The sequence below is a fragment of the Malaclemys terrapin genome, chromosome 2 (genome assembly GCF_027887155.1).
Source record: "Malaclemys terrapin pileata isolate rMalTer1 chromosome 2, rMalTer1.hap1, whole genome shotgun sequence".
Taxonomy (NCBI): domain Eukaryota; kingdom Metazoa; phylum Chordata; order Testudines; family Emydidae; genus Malaclemys; species Malaclemys terrapin.
The window spans coordinates 35498224-35519704 of record NC_071506.1 but is presented as its reverse complement, the minus strand read 5'-3'; the positions used below and the strand labels follow the sequence as shown (position 1 = coordinate 35519704).

The 21481-nt window shown below is 40.4% G+C and overlaps 1 protein-coding gene across 1 annotated transcript in view; it reads left to right on the top strand.

The window, feature by feature from the left end:
• Positions 1-21481, top strand: part of RIMS2 (regulating synaptic membrane exocytosis 2) — a 788551-nt gene that overhangs the window by 486594 nt on the left and 280476 nt on the right. Inside the window, exons 16-17 of the mRNA XM_054018206.1 lie at positions 9888-9914; positions 13582-13650. Of these exons, the coding sequence (XP_053874181.1) occupies positions 9888-9914; positions 13582-13650 (96 nt within the window). The remainder of the gene's footprint in view (positions 1-9887; positions 9915-13581; positions 13651-21481) is intronic.

Below are 21481 nucleotides of genomic sequence, written 5' to 3'. Positions count from 1 at the left end.
AATTGTAATTTACAAGATTTATAAGATTTTTTTTGTTCACTCTCTCTCTCTCTCTCTCTCTCTCTCCCCCCCCCCCTCCATGCACATATATGCATACCTTGACAAGATATTTATTTTTTAAATTTTGTTTTTGACAGTGGAGCCCAAACAATGTTCAGTATATTATAAACTCCACATGGATTCTCCAGTAATTAAGCTCATAAACATAAGTATTTGTAATAGTTGTCTACTTTGAGGTTGTGCAGCTGATTATGAGAGGGATTGGAATGCTCCATATCATAATATTCTGAAATTGATAAACTACTGCATCAAGTTGTGATGCATAACTTTCTACCATTGAGATTATCATTATACTTAGTCAGATTTTCTTTTTCTGACTGACAGGTGAGGATCTCCTTTTCAATCCAGTATCCTTCTCAGTAGCTATGTTGTTGTTTTTGACAAATTCTTATGGTTTTTAACTATTTTGTTCCTTCTTCATTTCCTGCAGTTAATTTTTCTGTAAATTAAAAAAAAAATTAAATTCAACATTTCTGGTGTGCTAGAGTAGTTTTCTATTTGGCATTTAGTTAATTTTTTCCCTAGCTTTCAGAAAATATTTAAACCCTGAGTAGCAAGCCCCTTTATTTTTAGCATTTGACATATGACCATTCAAATGTTGGCCATTGTGGATAACCATAACCGCTAATTGCTTTGTTTTGGAGGTGTAACCATGCCTCCGTGGGTCACAACTGAGAATACAAAATTCAGAACAAACTGCTGAGAAATAGGGCAAATACACTCCAAAACTGGCTGTTATTCTCCCTTAAGATATACCAAACCAGCAACAAAAGTAAACTTCTGTTTCACCACTCTGGTTAACAAGAAGTCAGAACAGCAGTTTCCTTAGACATTCCAGTCCTTGTATCACCACCAGACTTTAAGATGAGTGGTTCTTTACAACCAATTTCATCAAATGAAAGGTTCTTCTTGTCCCAAAGGATCAGCCACACACCCAGCTCAATATATAACTCAGATCGTACCTAATAATCACGCTGTTGCCAATCCTTTGGTATCTAAAGTCTAAAGGTTTATTTATAAAAACAAAGAAAGAGGTGAGAGTTAAAATTGGTTAAAGGAATCAAATACATACAATAATTGCAAAGTTTTGATTCAGGCTTGTAGCAGTGATGGAATAAACTGCTGGCTTAAATCAAGTCTCTTTTTGCTTCCAAATCATTGGAAGGACCTCAGTCCCTTGCTTAGAATGCTCCCATTAGTATAAGTCCATAGTCCAGAGTTTTGAGCAGGAAAGAGGCAAAATGGAGATGTTTCCAGGACCTTTTATAGCTTCTGCCATGTTGAGGGAAATCCATTGTTTCTAACAAAGCCTTCAGCACAACTAGTGGAAAATTACAGGTAAAAGGTGGTATTTGGAGTCACACGGGCAGCTCACATGTCCATCATGCATGATTTCGCTTAGTCATAGCAGGAAAGTCCATTAGGTGTAGATAGGTGTCTCCCATGGTCCATTGTGAGTTAAGTGTTTCTTGATGGGCCACTTAATTTGAATATTTCCTTCAAGATGTGCAGGCTAAATACCTTGTGGGCATTACCCGAGGAGCAAACATTTGAAATCCAGGCATAGAGCCAATATTTATAACTTCAAATACAAAGATGATACATGCATACAAATAGCATAATCATATTCAGCAAATCATAGCCTTTCCATAGACACCTTACTTGACAACCTTTGTAGAAGATTTGTTGCAATTATGTAACAGTGGTAGCAACAATGATCTACATGATCATATTTTAATCAGATAACGTCACAGGGGAAAGCTCATAATGATACTAGCTTCAAGATCTGATCAAATATATTGCCTCATACCTTCAGATCTAAGGAGTATATTCTGTCTTCCTGGCCTCACCTGAACAATCTTGTAAGCCTGTATGAAAGCAAATATAGAAAGCCTTATCAAAGGTTTCATGGTGCCAAATATTTGCTCTGGTTGGAGGTCAGGACTTAGTGCAGAAATCCTTCTCCATTTCAATGTAGCTTTGACTCAAAAAAGAAGTTTAAAGCCAAAGAAGAAGTTAAAGTGCTCATTATAATTGTTGGAACCTTCATACATTTCTCTATATGACACAAGGCTGTCTAAATTTCAGTAATAATATATGTGTCCAAATTGAGATGAGAAGCCCACTCAGAAAGATTTCAGAATCATGATCCTTCTCGTAGCCCAAACTTCTCCTCACTTTCCTAGACTGTAGGTACTTCAAGATTTTGAAACCTAGTGTCCCATAAATTATTCTCAATTCAAATTGACATAGTTTTGCAAGCACAGAAATACAGAACAATGACTTTTGGAACTGAAATTCTCCGGATTTGGGACTGGGAAAATGTCCACACTGAAATTTAGTATTCACTAGGAATTCTTATAGGAAAAGGACTATGTGATAACTAAGCAATTCCATTGAGCAGTAGTAAATCTCATGAGTTATCCCTGCATCAGGAATTGCAAAATTATATATTTCTTGAACTGGAGTATGCCTGAATTAAACTTATTTGCCGCAGCTCCGAGTTTAAAATTATCAGTATCAGTTTCTTGCAGAAGAAAGTGGGAGAGCCATAAGAATGCTTGGGGAACAGACTTGCATATCTTTCTGACTTCACCAAGAAGAGAGTGTTTATATTCTACTAATAGCACCATAATGGTGAAGGAATAAGTGGTTCCTGTTCTTTTTGTTGGAGGTTTCAAGAGAAGATTCAGCTAACCTGAAGGCCTTACCATGTCTTTTGACTTATGAAGGTCTTACTGAATGCTGTGATAAAAAGTCTTCTGTATAATGGAATATGAATGTGGTTCTCAGATTATAAAACTTAATTTTGTGCAAAGAGATACTTGTAAAATCAAGTTTCTTAGACAGAAAATGTTATGTCTGGTGTCAGTTAATTAAACCTATAGGGCAACTGAGTTCCAAACTTTAGTGACTGTGATTTTATGAAGAGACAATGATGTTGTGTTAGATATGCAGATACCTTCCAAGCTGGTCTCAGAGTTCCACCACAATCAGTCATCCTGTTTATATTTTTTCTATTTCCTAAGCTCTGTCCTGGTGTACTTCTACATGTGCAGACTTTTAAAAGTCTCCAGTGTTTGTTTTGGAGCAGACAAAATCCCTTAGAAAGTCAGTCCAGCTATTTTCCTTCATTTGGCACTTATTGCTTCAACTGTGTATTGCATAGTGAATCTTGCTTTCAGCTACTGGCGTTACAAAAGCTGTCTCCAGGTTGAGACAAAAGTAGTTCAACCCTCCCACTTTCTATTTGTATTTTGGAATGACACTAAGTATATTATTGTTAGTTTGTAAAATAAGAGCTACCTTAATTCATGTATACAAAAGTTGTTGCTGTTAGAAATATTTCATTCCTCGTTTTAAAAATATAGGTATTTTCACTGTATTAGAGGTACTGTATCTCTCTCAAAAAAGAGATTTTGAATTACAAGGATATTTGTTTTTCTTTTCATATGTAGACATATCTGGGCTTTATAGTCTCCAAATTAGTGTAGCTCTACCTTTAAAGGAGATAAAATTATTTAATTTTTGTTCTCTGAAGGTAGTATAAAAGAATCACCTACACTCACCCACTTTCTTTTCTTGCTAGAGTCGGGGATGTGGTGTTGTGCTTGTAGCACTTTCAATTCTCTTTTTAGCTTCAGTGAATTTTAGTGATCATGAAAACTGCCAGATTGACAGCCCTGAAGAATGCATTTCTGTACTTATGCACAGCCAGTGATGTATAGCAAACTTTCCACGGTACCCCATATGCTGGTTTGCAGTGGCCAACTCTAGCAGAGAGTAGTTCAGTTTCCATACCCATTTATTCCTCGATTATCTCTGAATAGACAGATTTTGTGATACAGACATGTCCACTAAGAATTAGTCTATCATTGATTTTCACTTATGTCACTGAACCTACAACAGATGGTAACAAGTTTCAGTCATCTCCAGCCTGTGCTGGATTTGAATTGGTGCAGATGAAGGACTTTGTATCCTTAACCAATCCTCCCACACTATCCAATTCCTGGACTTTCTATTGAGAAGTGCAGTGCAGTGTATCTGGGGGTATCTCATATATACAAGTAAAGATTACAGCTACTGCAAAACACTCAAATATACAACATTTAAAACATAAAAATATATCTTCTTACGGCCTTTCAGCCAAGGTATTTCATGGTGCCATACTACGCAAATGACACTGTTTGGCTGTTATACAATGACTATGTTTTAAGCTTTTTCATATAGCATATAAGGTCTATGGTAACATAAAATGTAAATAGTCCCACAGGTGGTGAGTTATATGGGCCTGGGGTGCCCGTGCTCCACCAATATTTAAGAACGTGGGCCCAGCTCCACCAATGTTTGGGCTTATCGCTTCAGGGGGATGCGGGGTCCAGGGCAGCTTGGGGGGCTAGCAGGGGGCCTGGTGCCAACAGCAGCGAGCGACCTGGCTCCAGCCCGCCCCGGTCCGCCTCACTGGCTCCCAGCGTCGCTCGGGGGAGGGGCGGAAGCCAGAAAGAGGTGGGGTGGAGATGGAGGCTTGGGGGAGGGGATGGAGCAGGGGCGGGCTCAGTTGTTTGCTGCTGCCGGCGCCAAGCCTCCCGCTAACTTCCCAGGCTGCCCTGGATCCCGCCTTCCCCTGAAGCACGGGGTCCCCTGAAGTGTGGTTGCCCCATTCCAACCTATGGATGGGATGGCTCTGGGTCCGGGGCGGCCTAGAGGGTTAGCAGGGTGCCTGGCACTGGCAGCAGTGAGCGACTCCGCCCCTGCTCCACCCCCTCTCTTCCCCCATTCCACCCCTTCCCCCGAGTGACGCTGGGAGCCGGCGGGGCAGAGTGGGGCAGGCTGGGGCCGGGTCACTTACTGCTGCCGGCACCAGGCCCTCCGCTACCCCCACAGGCCACCCTGGACCCTGCATCCCCCTGAAGTGCGGGGCCCGGGGTGGTTACCCTGGTCCATCCTATGGACGGAACAGCTCCCTTTTGGGCACCACCAAAAATTATATAAACCTGCCACGCATGAATAGTCCCTCTCACTGATCATAAGTGGACTTTTGGGATACATTTTTACTACAGCCTCAACCCAGCTTCCAATTATGCACCCAAAATCAGCTGTGCATAAAAAAAATCCAGGCAATTCTATAGTGTAACTGGGGAGTTATTTGCATTATTTTCCTTCTGACAACTGATTGTAGACACAACATTATAGGTAATTTAAAAAATATTGGCATTTACCCCCTGTAGTTGATCATTATACTGTGGTATTCGTGACATTTCTCATACAATATGTAGAAAATACCACAAATTCCATGGAAAAGTTATTAAGTAAAGTAAGGTAAAGTAAATATTGTGGTATGGTATCACATTTATGTATTACAGCAGTTCAGATCAATGGGACTGAGGCAACCAGTAGTTCTACAATTTAAACTCAAGAGGTTGGGAGGCAAATCTTCTGTATTGTGGGCCTGCAAATCTGGAAGGCTTTTCCCTCTTTGTGTTTCCTAGGGTACATATGTAGTATTCTTCACATTGAAAAGCAAGATATATTTGTTTCACATTTTACAATTATTTGCAGCTGTAGGTATGAGGAGTGGACAGTGTTTTATATTTGAGTCATGTGGGCTGATATTGAGTGGTGGGTGAAGGTGTAAGACTATTGAATATTTTGAGGCACTAATTCTGTACTAATTCTGCTTTGTTTATAGAGACATATGCCCTTTGTTTATTAAAACTTGTTTTAGATATTTTTAAAATAATTGAATTATTGTTGTTTATTTTTACTTAGTGTTAAAAAACCAACAGATTCATGTTTTCAAAGTCAATTCTTTAGAACCACACTCTTCCCTGAATTATTGATCCGTTAACCACAAAGTGTGGGTTGACAGCATTGATAATGGTGAGATGCCAAAAAAGAAAAATATGTACAAAACAGAATTTTTCAGTCCCTCTGGAACACAGCTTCTCTAGCACTTTCACAGGCTTGGAAACCTGCAGACATAAGGATACATAATATGGCTGAGATCCTGAAGGAGAAAAGTTTTAGATTCTGAGCACTTTCATTAGAGGGGAAAATGAATTAATGTCAAACTGTGACCTTCAAAGAAAAACGTAGCAGTTTTCAGAAATAACAGTATTTCGAATTAACTGTGAGAACCAACAAATAATGGACAAACTGCATTATCCTGAAAAGATGAAAGTGAATGTAACTGCCAAAAAAATTAAAAATCAGTGTCTAGAAAATCAAATTAGAGACCTCAAATTATCTGAAAATAAGAAAATTCTTAACTGGTTTTATTACATGAAGAATCTTATATTGTTTGTTCTTAGAATTAATGTCAATGAGGACCTCATTTGCCAACCTACATAATTCCAAAGTGAGATACTGAAAAGAACTCTGGTAAGGGAGAAATTCTGGTCGTCAGCATTTCGGGACAAAGATTGAATGCAGCATATGCAACAAAAGAAATCTGCATATAGTATAGGAAAACAAAACATTCCTTTTCCAAATTTAGTCTGATTAATTTGGATGAGAAGAAAAAAAATGATATCCCTAAAAAAGGTCTAGATGGGGATATACATTCTGCAGTCCTCTTCATGGCTAAGTGTTGGGCAATTTACCAGGAGACAGGCTATCTTTTCTGGAGCTAAGCTTCAAATTTTAAATTACTAGAATCCTTCAGGTCCAACCAGAAACATGGGGAATTTAACAAACTAGAAGACTCAGTTCACAGGTAACTAACTCAAAGACGTTTCCTCTGTTAGTTAATTTCACTGACTGGATTTGAGATCCTGGATTCAGTTCCTTGGAGTGTAGAGGCAATGCTTTTCCTCTATCTTCAGCAAAGTGTGGGGATGAATGGAATTTTATAGTGAAGATTCGAGCCATCCCTCCTATTGCACTGTAATGTTAAAGTTTGCAAATCAGTAGTGTTGCAACTTGTGAAAAACAGGAGACTTTTTATTGGTATTGCTGAAATTTGAAAAGTTTAATAATAACTGAGATAAGTATTAAAATATGTTTGCGATTTTATCCTGTGAAAACAGGGCTATTGTACATGTAGGCCCTCATCCTGCAATGAGATCCATGCTGGCAGAAACCCCATTGACTTCACTGGGATTCTGTATAGGCAGAGGTCTGCTCACGTACATCTTACTGCTGGATCAGGATCTTATATATCATGTTTCCTTTCACTGTACTGTGAATATGGAAAGCCAATAAAATAATTTTAAGTTAATGCCACCACCATCAAATTTAAGTTGAGGTAATTATAACCATTCTATCTCACCAGTCAATAGGCATGGGGCACTTAATGGAGAGGCATATGGTTTTTTAATATTATAATATGGAGCATTTTACGTGCATTTTACATGCAGTAGCACAGACCCACAAGTGGAGAATATATTACAGATATTTAACTCTAGTGAGCAAGAATAACTTTTTTCTTTCATGCTTTTTACATAATTTCCCCCTTTCTTTTGTGGAACACAGGCCTTGGGCATGTTATCATGGTTTGCATGTATGAGTGTTTTGTTCATAGGATATGAATATCAATACCAGTATTATATTCTTATTATACATGGATGAGTTATTAAATCCTTTAACAAAAAGGTATTTAACATGATACAGGGGTGTCTGAAAGCCTTTAAACTACCAATATTTTTCCTTCTGAAAGGACAACTGTTTAGGCTATGAATTTTCTGCTGTTTTGGATAATTAAAAAGAGGCTACAGTAAAGTGTGATTGAACCACAAAAACATTGGAAGGCCCAGCAAAAATTTCCAAAAGCAGTGAAAGGGAATTGGGGTATTTTTATAGTTCTCTAGGTCTGGCTACTTTATATAATCAAGTTAGTAAACTATTCTCCTCCCATAGTAATACCATTCTGATTCAAGAGGACCAAAAATGGAAATCACAAGAGAAAAAAAATGTTTTCATAGCAAATTAAACCATTTGGAGGCAAGCTTTACTTTGCTAAAAACCATATAAATAGCAGATTAGGTTGTCTTTCTGGTTCCACAAGGGGGCATTCTGTTCTGACTGAGGGTAACAGACTCTTGATATAATGATTATGCATAATAAACTATCATATATAATTTTATAACAATTTCTGGAAAAATGTTTAAAATTATTCTAATGTTACATCTTGTAACTATGTAACGGCAAAAGTGGCTGCTCAATAGTCATAGGCTGCAATATTGCAATGATCTCCACATGGGCATAGGCCTGTGCCTTCCAGTACCTCTGCCTCTGTACAGCTCTTTGCAGAACTAAAGCCTTAGAAAGTCCATTCCTCTGTAATTACATCAAGGAACTTTGGTCCAGATTCACAAAAGTATTTAGGTGCCTAATTCCCTGCTGAAGGAATCAGCGAATATAGTGATTATGGGTCCCTGGAAACTATATTGTCTAGTGGAAAAAGAAGAGAGCTCTTTTAATTTTAATTGTATTTACCAACAAAAACAATTCGATAATATACAGAATTGCCATTTGTAGGTAGGTTAGTAGCATCATATACACGTTACACAGTGGGAAACTGAAGCTCACAGAGATTAAGTGACTTGCCTTCGAGGGCACACTGATCTAGCAGATTACTGCTAAAACTAGTTGTCTGGAGACTAGGGTTCCAATTCTAGATTCTGACACTGACATGCTGTGTGACCTTGGACAGATCACAGCCTCACTGAATTTCAGTTTCCTCATCTTTAAAAAGGGGGCAAATATATTTAACAACATTATAAAGTTGTTGCAAAGTCTAAACAATATTAGTAAGCTGTTACTCATGCAAAATATTATTAGAGCCTCTTAATGGCCTAATATAACTCGGGACTTCCTGGCTTCCAACCATGTTCTCATTGCATTGTGGAGACAGTAGCATCAGCTCCTTCGGTGGTAGCTTTACAAATTTGCAAATGCAAAAGTGACTTTTCACTTTTTCACAAATGATCAAATAATGAATTTAGTCCCAAAAAATTGAAGTTTTGGAAAATTTGTCCAATTGTATGAGTTAGAAACCTGTAAAAGAGACAAACTTTAGTTAAAAAAGTCCACCAAACAAAATAAATGTTTTGGTCTGCTGAGCTGTTAGGTGAGGAAGCATAGGAGGAATACAAATACTAAACTAAATCCTGCAAGCTGGTACCCACATGAATAACTTTGTTCATGTCAGTAATCTCAAACTCAGTAGGGCTATTGGGAGGACTGGAGTTATTCATATATGTAAATGCTTGCATAATTGGGGGCAGTGAGTTGGTGGAAGGAGAGGAAGATTGACAGAGACTTTATTTTTTGGTGTGGTAAATTAGGAACAGGACTTTTAGGTGCCAGCCCATAATATCATGCAGAATTGCCACAAGTGAATGCTGCTGATAATATTCTGCTGGAGACTTCTTCAATTCGAAAGCATTGCACAATCACTTAAGGATAGTAATTTATTGTTTTATTATATTAAAATTCACATAATTGAATATTATTTGAACAGACTGGTTGCCATTAAAAAGTAAACATTTATTCACAGTTATAGTTCAGAATAGGTAACAACTGGAGTATCTTTGGCAACATTGTTCAGTTACTGGGAATAAAAGTTGACTTTCTACTGGTGACCAAAGTGTCATTGTTGTGGTTTAATTTCTGCTAATTACTGTGGTTTTCCTCTTTTATATTTAATTTGCTTTGAATTAAATACCTTTATGGAAATCTTTAAGCATTAATATGGCCAGCCATAACTCCTCCACTTCTAAACAGAAAAGTGATTGCAAATTCACAGGTTCTAAGCATCCCTGTTACATGTATAGATTTCATGTATTTTTTCTTGACATCACTTCATTTTAATATTTGTTTTGCAGATAAAGGCTTATATTCATATAATTCAGGTAAATTTTCAGCATGCCTGAAGTGTTTATTGCTTGCATATATATGCACAGTTTAAGTTGACATTTTATTGATGTGCTTATGCTACATACTGTGCATATTTTAAATTGCTAAAGAGTTCCTTGGCTTTCCTGTGTGCTTTTCAGTCATGTCCTTTGTACTGGCTTTATTTTTTCAACATCTTAGTATTGGGAACACCTTGCTGAAATTCCAGTGACTTTGAAAGTATAATATTTGTTTTGCCTGTCTCTATTTGAGGGTAGATAGAGATTTGATAGATAAGTTGTAGTATGCTTTACTAATTATACTGGGGAAATATTAAGTTATTTTGGTCAGAGATTTATTAAAATTGAAAACTTGTACTGAAGCTGCTTTGTGAACTGTTTTAAATAGTTAAAGAATGCAGAAATGTGGTAAGTAAGATACTGTTAATATCAGCAGAAGTGTCTTTGTATATAGCTATATTATACTGTCCCAGTTGTAAATCATTTTGCTATATCTGAGAAAGAAAAGTGATGCTCTTAGCTTTCCTTAATTAAATATAAGTAACTCAATAATGTAAAGCCTTCCTAATATAAACTTTAATTCTATCACACATTTCATGTGGGACTTTTCCAGGTCAAACAGTTTTAATTACATGAACTTCACTGAGATTTGGTTCACCTAATTATATTTTAATTATGTTTAATAAATGTAATACTAAGAAATTAAAGCTAATACTATGCCCACAAAAATCTCTTCAGCCACGGATACTCAGGGCCTGAATGAAACTGAGAGAGTGAGCTGCATGGTAGTCAGTTGTGGCTTCCTAAGTCCAAGGCTGTTTCTGTTTCAAGCCTGGCATAAATTAGAATAATTTAGGGGCTGCACTAAACTAGACCAAAGGGGTTGTAGCGCGACAAGGACTCCCCGCTGTGGCGCCTCCTGCTGGTCGTCCAGGGAATTAGCTCACCAACCTCCGAAGCACCCTCTGCAGGCTGGTGTCTCGCCTTGCCGCTGGCCCCCGTGTCCTTCCCAGACCCCAGTGCCGCTCTATGTCAGGGTTTGTGCCCCTGCAGTACCCTGCAGTCTCTTGGGGTCTCCACTCCCCAGGGAACCCCCAACCGCCTATCCCCAACTTGCCTCAGTCTTTGGCTACTGCCAGTCACCGTCTAGCCCCCGCTCACTGGGGCGGATTGCAGTATAATTGCCACTCATCATCGGCAAGGAGGATTTGAACCGGCTGCCTCCGCCTACCCTTGAGATGCCCCTCTGCAATCCCAGTATCCTTCTTCTCCTTTAGCAAGGCCTGCAGCCTGGGGGTTTTCCAGGCCGGAGCTCCCCAGCTCTTCTGGCCTTTCCCCAGCCCTGCTCCACTTTAGGTCCCCTGCTCAGCTCCCAGCAACCAGGCCCATCCCTCTCAACATCCAGAGAGAGACTCTCTAGCTCCAGCCTAGCAGCCCCTTTATAGGGCCATCTGTGGCCTGATTGGGGTGTGGCCCAGCTGCGGCTGCTTCCCAAATCAGCCCAGGCTTACTGGTTCCCCGCTACAGCCCTCTCACAGGGCTGTTTTAAGCGGTTCAGGGCAGGAGCAGGGTTACGGCCCCGCTACTGGGCTACATTCACTTCTCCTCCTCATCATCATGTGTAAGATTGCCTATAAGGGCCCAATCTGGTAGGCGAGCTCTGAGTCCACTTACCAGATCATGCTCCGCAGGCAAGTTAGGCAGAGGAACACGTCTTCCCCTGGTTCTTGCATTGTTCTGGAGCTTACATGTTGGGACACCTGGTGTGGAGCTGCTCTGCACATGATCAGAGACAGAAACATAGATGCCTTTGGAACTTTATTGCAAAAATTTAGGTGCCAAATGAGCTTAGGCACCTCCAGGGTTTTGTGGAAGCCAAGGGGGCGGGGGAGGTCTGGTGATTCCCAGTGGGGCCTGATTCTTGGATTTAGGTGCCTAAAGTGGCAGTTAGCCACCTAAGTCCTTTTGTGACTCCAGCCCCAACTGACTAAGCCACCGAAAGGCCATCTATCATCTTGAGATAACTCTAACCACTGGACAATATGTTATTCTGATGTCTGTCTTAGACTGTCCTGTTGAATTTGTTCCACTTTGTATATGTAATTAAAAATACATTGGGCCTGAGATAGAGTGAGAAATGAGTCCATAGTCCAGTGGTTATGGCACTCACCCGAGAGGTGGTAAACCTGGGAGATGTCTGTGTTACCTTGCATGTAAAAGCAATATCTCTCTGGGATATTGATGACAGAACTATGCACAGGTCTCTACATCACTGTCTAATATCTGGTCCAATGTGGAAAGTAGTTTCAGGAGGTCTTCCAGAATTCTCTGCCTGCTAAAGCTGTCTGTCTTCAAAACATTTATAAATACAGAGTGTTTCATTCATGATTTGGAAGAGGCTGGATAGCCATCTGTCTTGGATGGTTTAGACACAACAAACCCTGCATCTTGGCATGGGGGGTTAGACTAGATGACCCTTGTGATCCCTTCTAACCCTATGATTCATGTAAAATGGCATGCACTATGCGCCAAGGGGACACATCCTCTTCATTGGATCCCCAATCTGGCTATACACCCCTGATTCTATTACAACAGGGTTCTTCCCTATTATGGAGGAAGGGGCTAGGATCCACCCTAAGAGATATGCAAATAATCTCCATTCCCCTGAGTAGTGATTCTTCTTAGTCTCTGTGTCCCTTTCCTACCCATCAGAAACCTTGCACACATGCCAAAGACTGATGGCAAATAGGTTAAGTCTCATAGCTAGTGACCTATTGGATGATTGCAAACAGCCTGAGCTGACACACACTTGTGAGCATGTAATCATTTGTTAATATGTATTACTACAGAATGCTAAAAAAATACAGAGTGCCTTGTCCTCATTTCAAAAAGTACATTCTCTTTTATGAATGGGTGAGTATCACCCACATGTTAGTATACAGATTTTAATATTCCAATATCAGCAGTAAAACAGGTTGGGCGTAGCATGCACCCCTCCTGTACTTACAAGATGCCAAAGAAGAAAGAGATTAATGTGTGTAAGTAAAATTAAGCCAAACAGAGGCTAACACATTTATTTGTCATACATGACCTACATTTTAGGTCTAATTGTGGATTTAGAATCTGCTTTTGCCAACTAAGCTCTAGCTATTTTAACAAGTGTTGTGCTTGCTGTGGTAGCATTAAAATACCTCTTTTCCTCTGAATTTTCACATTGTCTTGCAGGATGCAAACTATGCATATGAAGCTGCTAAGCCCTAATAATGATCATAACCTTTTAGAAAATGTAGCATTCATTTAACATAATAGCTATAATTCCTCTTCCAATTGTTTATGTACGAGTTTAGCCATATTGCAAACAAGCACAAACAAATGCAAACATAGCATAACTTCAGTATTTTGCAGCTGGATTTCATTCTTTCACTTTTGAACTATTATTTATCGATTTAGAGGAAAATAGTTAATGTGCCACTTAATAACCATTACAATAATGTACATATCTTTCTGTTCCAAGGATCCTGTATTGATTCTCCTTGTATATATCTATATATTTTTGCCAAGTTATGTAGTCTGAAATACATTTCATTTGGTTATTATTATTGCCTGAGCAGTTCTGACTTACAATAATAACACTGATATGTTTGTGACGATTCTTTTTCTGCAGGGTCCAAAAGAATCAGTGATAGTGAAGTCTCTGACTATGACTGTGATGATGGAATTGGTGTAGTTTCAGGTATGAATTTCTAAAGGCATTCTTCTAGTTTCAGTAAAGAGCTTTTTTATTTATCATGTACTAATTTATTGTTGCTTTTCTCCTGGTAAAAAATAAATCAGCACTCAATACACATTTTTCTAACAAACACCCAGGATGCTGTGAGCTAGCTTTTCTTAACGCATTAACTACAAAGATGACTCGTAAAGGGGAAAAGCAATGATCCCTTTTCTTTTTTGGCTTCTTTATAATGTATTTTGTCCAAAAAAATGAAAAAAGAGTTTTATTTTGTTGTGCTTTCTTTTTAACTTGGAATTCAGGTCTTATGTTATCTGGAAGACTCTATGGTGAAATCATAGTGAAATAGTGAGAACACTGGAGTCAAGGATTCAGAAAGCTGAGCATTTGAGTGGGGAAGGGAATTTTAGCCATACGTTTTTAAAAGTCTATTTGTTTTTGTTAACAGATATTTAATTTCAGTGCTTCATGAGTATTTAAGATGAAAAATTTTATTGGCAAAGATCCAACACCCTGCCTCTTCTAATAAGATGCAAAGAGCTCACAATAAACAACTCTGAGTTCTCCAAGACATCCATCAGTAAAACCAGAAGAGACTACATTTTGCATTTCTGGATATTTCTAAGTTAATAAATAGAAAAAAACAACAATTGTTTTTATAAAGAAAAAATAACAGTAATAAAACGCATACACTATCCTTTTGGGTCTTTAAACTTTCCACAGAGAAAAAAAAAGGGACATCCTGTGACAGGAAAAAGTCCTTATGCCAGTCATGTTTAATTCTTTCTTTTACAAGAGGCACCATTCTGGACTGGGGTGTGCTTCATAGCTCAGTCCCCAACATTTCTAGTTTTTTCACACCTAGTTCTCCCTTTTTGTTGTAGCCCACCTTTGGCCCCATATCTATCACTACCTTATGGCCGTAGGCCTTGTCTACAGTGGAGAAAGCAATTATGTTAGAAACCATTATTAACTAACACATCTAACTAACAGAATGTAAAACACAACTTAGTACCTAGGGTACTAATGTGCTAATGTGTTCACTAATTATGAGTAACTTGAGGGTCCTCACTACCATAACCAGGGAATACATTTTAAAACTTGTCCTTGTCAACACTAGTTGCTACACATCATATTAGTTAACACATTTCTAACATGATGCATCTTCCTGGTCTAGACAAGCCCAAAGAGGGAATTCTGCTGCATAGTAGACACAACCAGCTGGCAGTTGTGCCTTTGAAGAAGCAGGTTTGATTGTTTGATGGATTGCAGCTGAGATATGGTTCCATATGGCTGGCGGCTTTTGTATCTTTTGTCTCCTGGCTCCAATTCTGTTTCCTCAGAGGAGGTTTCATTCTGGTTCCTTTGCCTTCATGGGCAGACATCAAACAGACAGCCCAACCTTCAAAGTGAGCACCAGGCCTGACCCAAGGTTCCCTTGACAAGGTTCACAAAACTGTATACAAGGAGGGTGATCTGAAAACCCTTGGTATCATCCCAGTTTAACTATGCCATAATTAATTTAAATTCAGCTTTCCAGGATGCAGCCAGTCATTGTTTCCCACTCCCCATAAGCTTCTGTATGCTTGAGTGTACAGGAATGATAGTTGTAGGGTACTCCTCACCCTGCAAGGTGTTCTTTAGGAGTTCCTTCACCCTTCTCCTTGCCTGGCACCATTCTCAGTGGCCAAAGAGGGCATAGGTTTCCCCTGCCCTAGGCATGTTTCCCGGACCACAAGGAAACTGTGGAGCAATCCTGGGAGAAACATGACTTGAAGCTAGCTTTTCTTGATGCCTCCTTGGACCTGGTAACTTTTCCCTCTTTTCTGCTTACCAATAATCTTATGGCAGAAGAATTTTATGAAAAGCAAAATTCCAAGCTGAACAGTGCCTTATAGCCAGCTCCTTATAGGAGAGATGCTATTTAGGGAAGAGCAAACCCTGTAGACTGTCCAGGATGAGAAAAATATCATACTCCTCCTTCTAGCATAAAGAACACTCAGGTTGTTGTTAGTTTCCCTTCAAGTCTCACTAAAGACCAAGGTTCCAAATATCTCACCATGAAATAGTTCTCAGTGTAAGCAGAGTCAGAATGATCTCTACCCTGACATCTGGTGGTGAGTTGTGGAAAAGGACTTCAGGAGCTGATCTTGTTTGCCTGATGGGACTGCTTGCCCAAATAGTCACTTTGGCAGCTGTGGGATCCCTAGTCTCTTTGTTATTGGGGCAGCAGTAATAAGGTGTTGTTATCCTGGTTATGTGAATCAAGGACAATAGAACTGTACTTGGCATTTTATGATGAAGGGACTCGCCCTCAACTAAGTAGCACTCACTAGGCAAGGGACATGGGTTCCAAAGCCCAGTGAACTGAGAGAGGCTGGTGGCAGGTATGTGTACCTGGTAGTGTGGGCCCCTTCTGAGGGCCCTAAACACCACTTTGGCCCCTCCTCTCTCCACTGTATAATAACAGAGCTAATTTTGAATCCGTTAGGAGTCTTATTACATGCTGCAGCGCTGATACCTAGGTCTAAGCATTAGACCTACTTTGGGCTAGTGGTTCTGAGTGTGCCAGCACTGGGGCTCCCTACTAACTGAGAGCTGAAATCACTAAAGAGCTGAAGTTACTAAGAGCTGAAATCACTGAGAGCTGTGTTAAGTGTGTGTGTGTGGGGGATCTGGGCAGTGTTAAGTGGGGCGGGGCTGGGAGGTAAACTCTGCAAATGAACTTCTGAACTCTGGGGGCTGCACTGACCAAAGACAGAAACTGTGGGTGGGGTGACTGTTGGATTGCTGGATTTAAGACCCTGAGGGGAAAAGGACACTGCCAAACTAACTTGGGGGTGGGTCTTTTGCTCATGGTTTGTGTTATGAATCCTGTTTGTGGTGTTTCCCCAATATAATGCCGCATTGTTTCCCTCCTTTATTATAAGGCCTTTGCTACACTCAAACTCTGTGCTTGCGAGAGGAGAAGTATTGCCTCTTAGAGGTACCCAGGGGAGCGGTATGTAATTGTCCCAGGTCACTGGGTGGGGGCTCGAGCCGGTTTTGCATTGTGTTATTGAAACGGAACCCCTAGATACTGAACCCAGGCCTTGTTGCTGCCAATTCTGATGGGCAGAAGGGTTACATCAGGAACAAATCAAAACTGCAAGAGTTTGCAAACCAAGCCATGGAGAGCTTTGGATCCCAGGGCTCTGAAACTTCCTCCTTTCCTTTCAAGAGAAGTTTTCCACTTCACTTCTTCAGACAGCACTTGGTACGGATCTCAGAAGACCATAAGGTTCATTTGGTGAGTTCTTTAGATTAGTTTGTGGATTTAGTGAATATCCAGGTCTCTGTCTGCCCCCCTCATCTCTCTATCCAGAAAACAGTGATGATGCTGGAGGAGAGGATGCTTCTGGCATATTCAAGCCATAACAGAGAGACAGTGTTTCTTAGAGATCTGATTGCTCCTAACTGCTGTGCCAAAGATTTCAATGGGAGTTTATCTTAATTTAGATCTGAAGTGGCTCAGCTTCTAGTGTATGCTCAGTCATCATCATAGTAAGGCCTGGGGGATTGCTCTTGCCTCTGTAGACTCTAAAGATGAATGCTTTCATATTCCCATTGCTCAGTCACCTCAGAAAGACCCCATTTAACTTTTGGGGAAAATCAGTCCACCTGGCCTAATGTCAGCACCCAGGAATGTTTATTGTAGCAATAATGACTGTGCTTTGCCAATGGCTTTCATATCCTCATCTATAGATCTGGATGACTGGTGAAAGCCCCAGTGCTCACAGAGTCTCTCATTACTGTGTGACAATTGACGGACTTGCTGTGAAACACTTGGCGTTTATAATACAATGACAGAACCTAGACAATTCTTTATTAGCTGCTAAAGCATGTGTTGGCATGGCTTTAGGGGTAAGTTAATGCTTTCAGAAAAGAATCTTCAAAGCTGATAGCCCATGCCAGGAGATGACTGAATAATTCATCCAAATACATACTAGAAATGTCATCCATAGATCTAGTTTCAGAGTAGCAGCCGTGTTAGTCTGTATCCGCAAAAAGAACAGGAGTACTTGTGGCACCTTAGAGAGTAACAAATTTATTTGAGCATAAGCTTTCGTGGGCTACTCTAAGCTGCCACCAGTACTCCTGTTCTTTTATCCATAGATCTGGTAATTTGGGACACAAAAATCTGCTAATATGCCTCATGGTACCCCGTAGGAGCAATGGAACCCAAAGAATGATCTGCCAGCCACAACCTTACTCCCACCAGTGGTCAGGCAATCCTTGTTATTGGAAAGTCATACTGCTGCAGGATTTTCAGGCAGGCCTAACAACATCTGATGCAAGCCTGCAGAGATGTGTAGCTGTCCAGTCCTAGTTATGTGAAGACACTTGGTCCCATCAGGAGAAGTGTCTCCAAATCAGCTTGCTGGAACACAAGGCAGTGGCGTTTACCCTTCAAACTTTCAGAAATGAAATCCTGAATCTCTTAGCCCTGTTGTGTGTGGACAACACCCACTTTAGTTACTTATATTAATAAGCAAGGAGGCATCAGGAGTAGAACACTGATACAGGAAGCATTGACCCTAGTTCAGTGTGCAGAGGATTACCTGCTGTTCAACATGGCAATGCAATGGGCAGGCTTTCTCGAGTTGCAGGTTGACTGGCTGAGCCAACAGGTACTGGGCATTGAATCTGCAGGACTTCCAATCAGTAAGCAATCAATGGGTCACCCCAGCAGTGGACCTCTTGTGACCACAGACACCAAGATCCCTAGATTCTTTGATCAGTACATGAAATCTCAAGCCTGGTCAAAGCAAACCTTCTCTCTCAACTAAAGAGGCCTGCTGATGTATGCTGTTTCTCCTTTCCCCATGAAGGAAAAGGAGTCCTGCGAAGGACAAGATGGACAAAGGAGTACTCATTCTAATAAATCCCAAACGGCCAAAGGATTCAAGGCTACTTATGCTCTCACCCACAGATCTGATTTTTCTCCAGAAAAGTAGAAACTCAGGTCTACTTTTGCATGAACTAAAGTCGTACAGTGCACTGGGTAAACTGCATGTAAATGTCTGGCTTATGAAAGGAAACACTTGAAGCTATAGGAGCTTCAGACAGGTTACTATAGTCCAGATAAATATCCCACTCTAGAATTTACTACAAAAGTTGGGATACTTTTTATTGGTGTGTAGGAAAGGATTGGAGAATGAATCTGAAATCCTGCTCCATTTCCTGTGCTGTTTCCATTTTCCAGAGGTTTATACTCTTTAGTGAACAGACGTCTGAGGACAGTGAAATTATTTCAGCAAAGTCTCATTCCATAGAACCGGTGCTTAACTTAGTTTTTCATCAGCTGTTTTCCTCTTTTCAAGCCATTAGTAGTGTCAGTTCCCTTCTTTTGGTTTTCTGTTAAGATGGCTGTTACTTCTATTCTTGGTGGCCATTACTTCAATTATGAATATATAGGGCTAGCTGCTTTCCTGGTCATGCATAATGACAAGGTATGCCTCAGATAGTTACAAATTTTACTCCTGAAATTAGGTCTAGATTCCTCTGAAATCAAGCCATTAATCTCCCTTCCTTTTGCTTTCAGCCAGCAACCCCAAATGAGCCCTTATGGTATACACTAAGCCAGAGGTTCTCAAACTGTGGTCCTCGAGCTCCATTCAGGTGGTCTGCAGATAGTTCCCTCTAAGGTGCACCTGGGTGGCCACCCACCTAATTAGTGGAGCTGTGCAGACGTGGCTCCACGAATTAGGTGCCTGGACCCTGGAGAAGATGAACATGTAAGGTGAGGTGTTAGCCTTGGGGTAATATGGGGTAGGTGGGAGAGGGCAGTGGCGTGAGAAGAGGGGGTAGGGGGAATTTGGGATGTGCAGGGCTGTGGTAGCTAGATTTTCCCCAGCTCCAGGGCTGCAGCTGCTGGGGAGAGAAGGAGAGACCCCCCCTCCTTCCCAGCCCCAGCTCGGGGGCTGCTGCGGCAAGGGAGACCCCCCCTTCTTCCCAGCTCAGGGGTTGCTGCAGTGAGAGAGACCCCCCTCCTTCCCAGCCCCAGCTCGGAGGCTGCCGCAGCAAGGGAGAGAGGGCACATCCATCGCATTAGAAAGGTAAGACTACTGATATTAAAATATGAGTTGTGTGCTTTTATTTGTAGAACAAAAAAAGTTAATTATTAAGGTTTTTTTTATATAATGCTTTTATCCAAAGTGCTTTACAATAGTTAGCTAATGGTACAAACAACATTTGGACAGATCATTAAGTGGTCCGCTCACACCCTCAGCAATTTTCAAGTGGTCCGCGGAAAAAAAAGTTTGAGAACCACTGCACTAGGTATAGTTATAGCTGTTACATTCTGTTCAAACAGAACGCCAAACCTTTGGAAATATTTGTACTCTTCAAGGGCCAAAGGTGGGAAATGCTATATTTCAGTCATAACTAGAATGGTTAGTCTGTTGTATCAGGTAATTAGACATAAGTTTGTCCTTATGGAGTCAAAAGTCAGTCAGAGGGATGAGTGCGTCCTGGCCAGAAAAAATCTGCTTTTGTGGATGAGATTTGCCAGGCAGCACTTCCATGCTTCGTTGAGAGAAGATGTTTGTGTGCCTACAGACTTAGCTGCTAGACTAAAGGCTAGATTTTCAAAGGTATGTAAGTGGCTAAAAATGGGTGTTAGACCCTAAGCTGCTTAGATATTTTTGAATATCATACAAGATGCCCGTCTCCATCTTATGGCACCTAAATACATTTGAAAATTTGGCCCTGAGAATTTTAGAACCTATAGTGCAGAGCAGCATAGCCTTGGTAATCTCTTTAGTTAGTCCCTCCTGATGTTGGTTAGATGTATTGCTATGCATACACCTGTCCAAATTAGTGGGACTTCATTACAGAAAAGGACATTTTGGACCTGGTTTTCAATTGTCTAAGCTCTGTTTGCATTCAATTGTCTAAGCTCTGTTGTTATGTCAGGGGCAGGGGGAGCCAGCTGTAAGATCCTGAGCCCCAGTTACCTGGCTCCAGTGCAAGTTAGAGCTTCAAGGAAACAGTCTGCCTCGTTCTGGCCATGACCGTATCCTCCCTCTCTATTTACCAAGAGCCGGAGAGGAAGCTGGTGCAGGAAGCAGAGGAGCCACCTCTGTGATCTTTCATCTACAAAAGGAGGGATTTTCCACTGGACATCTCTGACCAGTTTAAATCCATTATGTGGCACATAACAACCCTTTATTATTACTTTGTAATTTATGTTTTGAGCACACCAGTTAATTTTATCCAAGCTGTGATTTTTTTCAGAGTTCATTCAGTTCAATTACAGTAGTAGTGGAAGGTGCTAAAAAAATTATCGATATGGGCTGAAAGATGGAGCAAAGAAGGATAGCTGGGTGTGAAAAATGTAGCTAAATAGGGGATAGAAATACTTATATTTATATAGTCCAGTCCTAAATGGTGACACCTCCCCACACTACAAGAATTTCAGTTTGCAAGAAAGACCAAAGTCTCCTTTATTGAGCTTGTTTTCTTAATCCTTTTGTGTTAGTTAAGAAGAGTACCATGACTGCATACTGTATGTGATGAAAAGAGCATAATTTAATTTTGAAATCCTTCAACATAGTAGCAGTCCATTTTGTAGTATTTAGAGTTTGGGTGGCAAAGTTGGAACCATACTTTTTTCTCACATAAATGAGTGCAACTCCCTTTTTTCTAGGTGAGTGGATAACATTTGTGATTTCCCCCCTTCTTTTGTACATTATTTGAAAACAAGTTAACTCTTTCAAAATGCTAAACCATCCCATTGTTCATTTTGAGTGTTGATTCTTAAATAAAGCTGATAATGACCATACATCTACTT